This window comes from Fukomys damarensis, unplaced genomic scaffold, assembly GCF_012274545.1.
Source record: "Fukomys damarensis isolate Sample0158 unplaced genomic scaffold, DMR_v1.0_HiC HiC_scaffold_45, whole genome shotgun sequence".
NCBI lineage: Eukaryota > Metazoa > Chordata > Mammalia > Rodentia > Bathyergidae > Fukomys > Fukomys damarensis.
This window is the reverse complement of record NW_022900957.1, coordinates 181,881-183,324: the sequence shown is the minus strand read 5'-3', so window position 1 is coordinate 183,324 and position 1,444 is coordinate 181,881. Positions and strand designations below refer to the sequence as shown.

General features: G+C 41.9%; 1 protein-coding gene across 1 annotated transcript in view; it reads left to right on the top strand.

The window, feature by feature from the left end:
* Positions 1 to 1,233, top strand: part of LOC104849464 (olfactory receptor 1052-like) — a 2,090-nt gene extending 857 nt beyond the window's left edge. Inside the window, exons 2-4 of the mRNA XM_033760582.1 lie at positions 1 to 250; positions 481 to 522; positions 1,068 to 1,233. The exon at positions 1 to 250 is cut by the window's left edge and continues 44 nt beyond it. Coding sequence (XP_033616473.1) covers positions 1 to 250; positions 481 to 522; positions 1,068 to 1,233 — 458 coding nt within the window. The remainder of the gene's footprint in view (positions 251 to 480; positions 523 to 1,067) is intronic.
* The last annotated feature ends 211 nt before the right edge of the window (positions 1,234 to 1,444 follow it).

Here is a 1,444-nt window from a genome sequence, read left to right as displayed (position 1 = left end):
TCATTGCCATGCAGAGAATCCGCTCAGTGCAGGGGAGGCGCAAAGCCTTCTCCACCTGTGCCTCACACCTGAGTGCCGTGACCTTACTCTATGGGTCCGTGACTTTTAGTTACATCCAGCCAAGCGCCCAGTACTCCCTGGAACAGGAGAAGGTCTCTGCTGTGTTTTATACATTGGTGGTCCCTATGCTAAACCCACTGATTTACAGCTTGAGGAATAGTGATGTGAAAAATGAAGCAATAAAATCAATGTGTTGAATAAAACCTGTGTACATCTTTGTGAAGCTAACATTATTCTACAATTACATTTTCTTTACATTTGTATCGACCATACCAGACTATAAGGACTGTAACGCTTGCTGAGAAATAGATGCACTAAAAAAACAGACAGTTTGGAAGAAAATAAACTTATTTACAGCCAGCCCTGAAGAAAATAAAGGACCTCATTTATTGCTTCTAATCTGTGTTCATAAGTGCTCAGGAAAGTAAAGGCCTTTTATTGCAAAAATAAAACAGGGATACAGTGAAACGATGACTAGAAAGTTCATCCAATGGGAAAGGGTCTTCTTCAGAGTTCCCTGTGTTTTTTCTGCAATATTGTGTCGCTCGCCGCTTGCCAGCAAGTAGACACGTAACATTCAGGATTCTTCTGAAGCTTTATTCAGGAATGGAGAAGGCACTCGATAGAGGAAATACAACAACTAATATAATCTTTACAGCTACGGGGCTATTCATGATTGGTTAAACAGGCTGCACATGACTTATGCTTCTCCAACCCCAAAGGCATGATCAGCTCGTGATCGCTACTTATTAGGCATAGCTCAGTACATGATATGGCGCATGCACATGAGAAGGAAGTATACTCTAATACAGAACAAAGAGAAGCAAGACGAACTCCATTTTATATCAGGGGCATTATTCAGCAGGCTCTCATGCTCTCCACATCTCACCCTTCTTTTTATAAAATAATGGCTCAGGAATATGTCTGTCTTAGGTTGTCCAGGACTCAAGCAATGCCTTACCCGTCATGGAGAATTGTACTTATGAAAGATACAATCTCTGTCTTAGGTTGGTCATTGATGATCCTAGATCTTACCCGTCTCTGACTACTATTCCATTTGTGCGAGCCATACCTGAGGGGAGATACCAAGTTCTACGGCCAGAAAAGCCTGACGCAGCAGATGAATCTGCTGTCGACGGCGTTGACGTGCCATCCAACAGAGGCAACAACTGATAATGCCCAATACAGAAATCACTATAATAAGCACTACAAGAATCCATCTTGCAAACCTTTTTAAACTACTAGCGGGCTGAAACAAGAAATCCCACCAAACATGATTGGAATATTGAAGAATGGCGTTGTGTAATTGCATCAATTGACCTGCAGCAATTACCATAGCTATTCGATAATTATCTGCTGCAGCCTTCATCTCTGTCAAAGACCT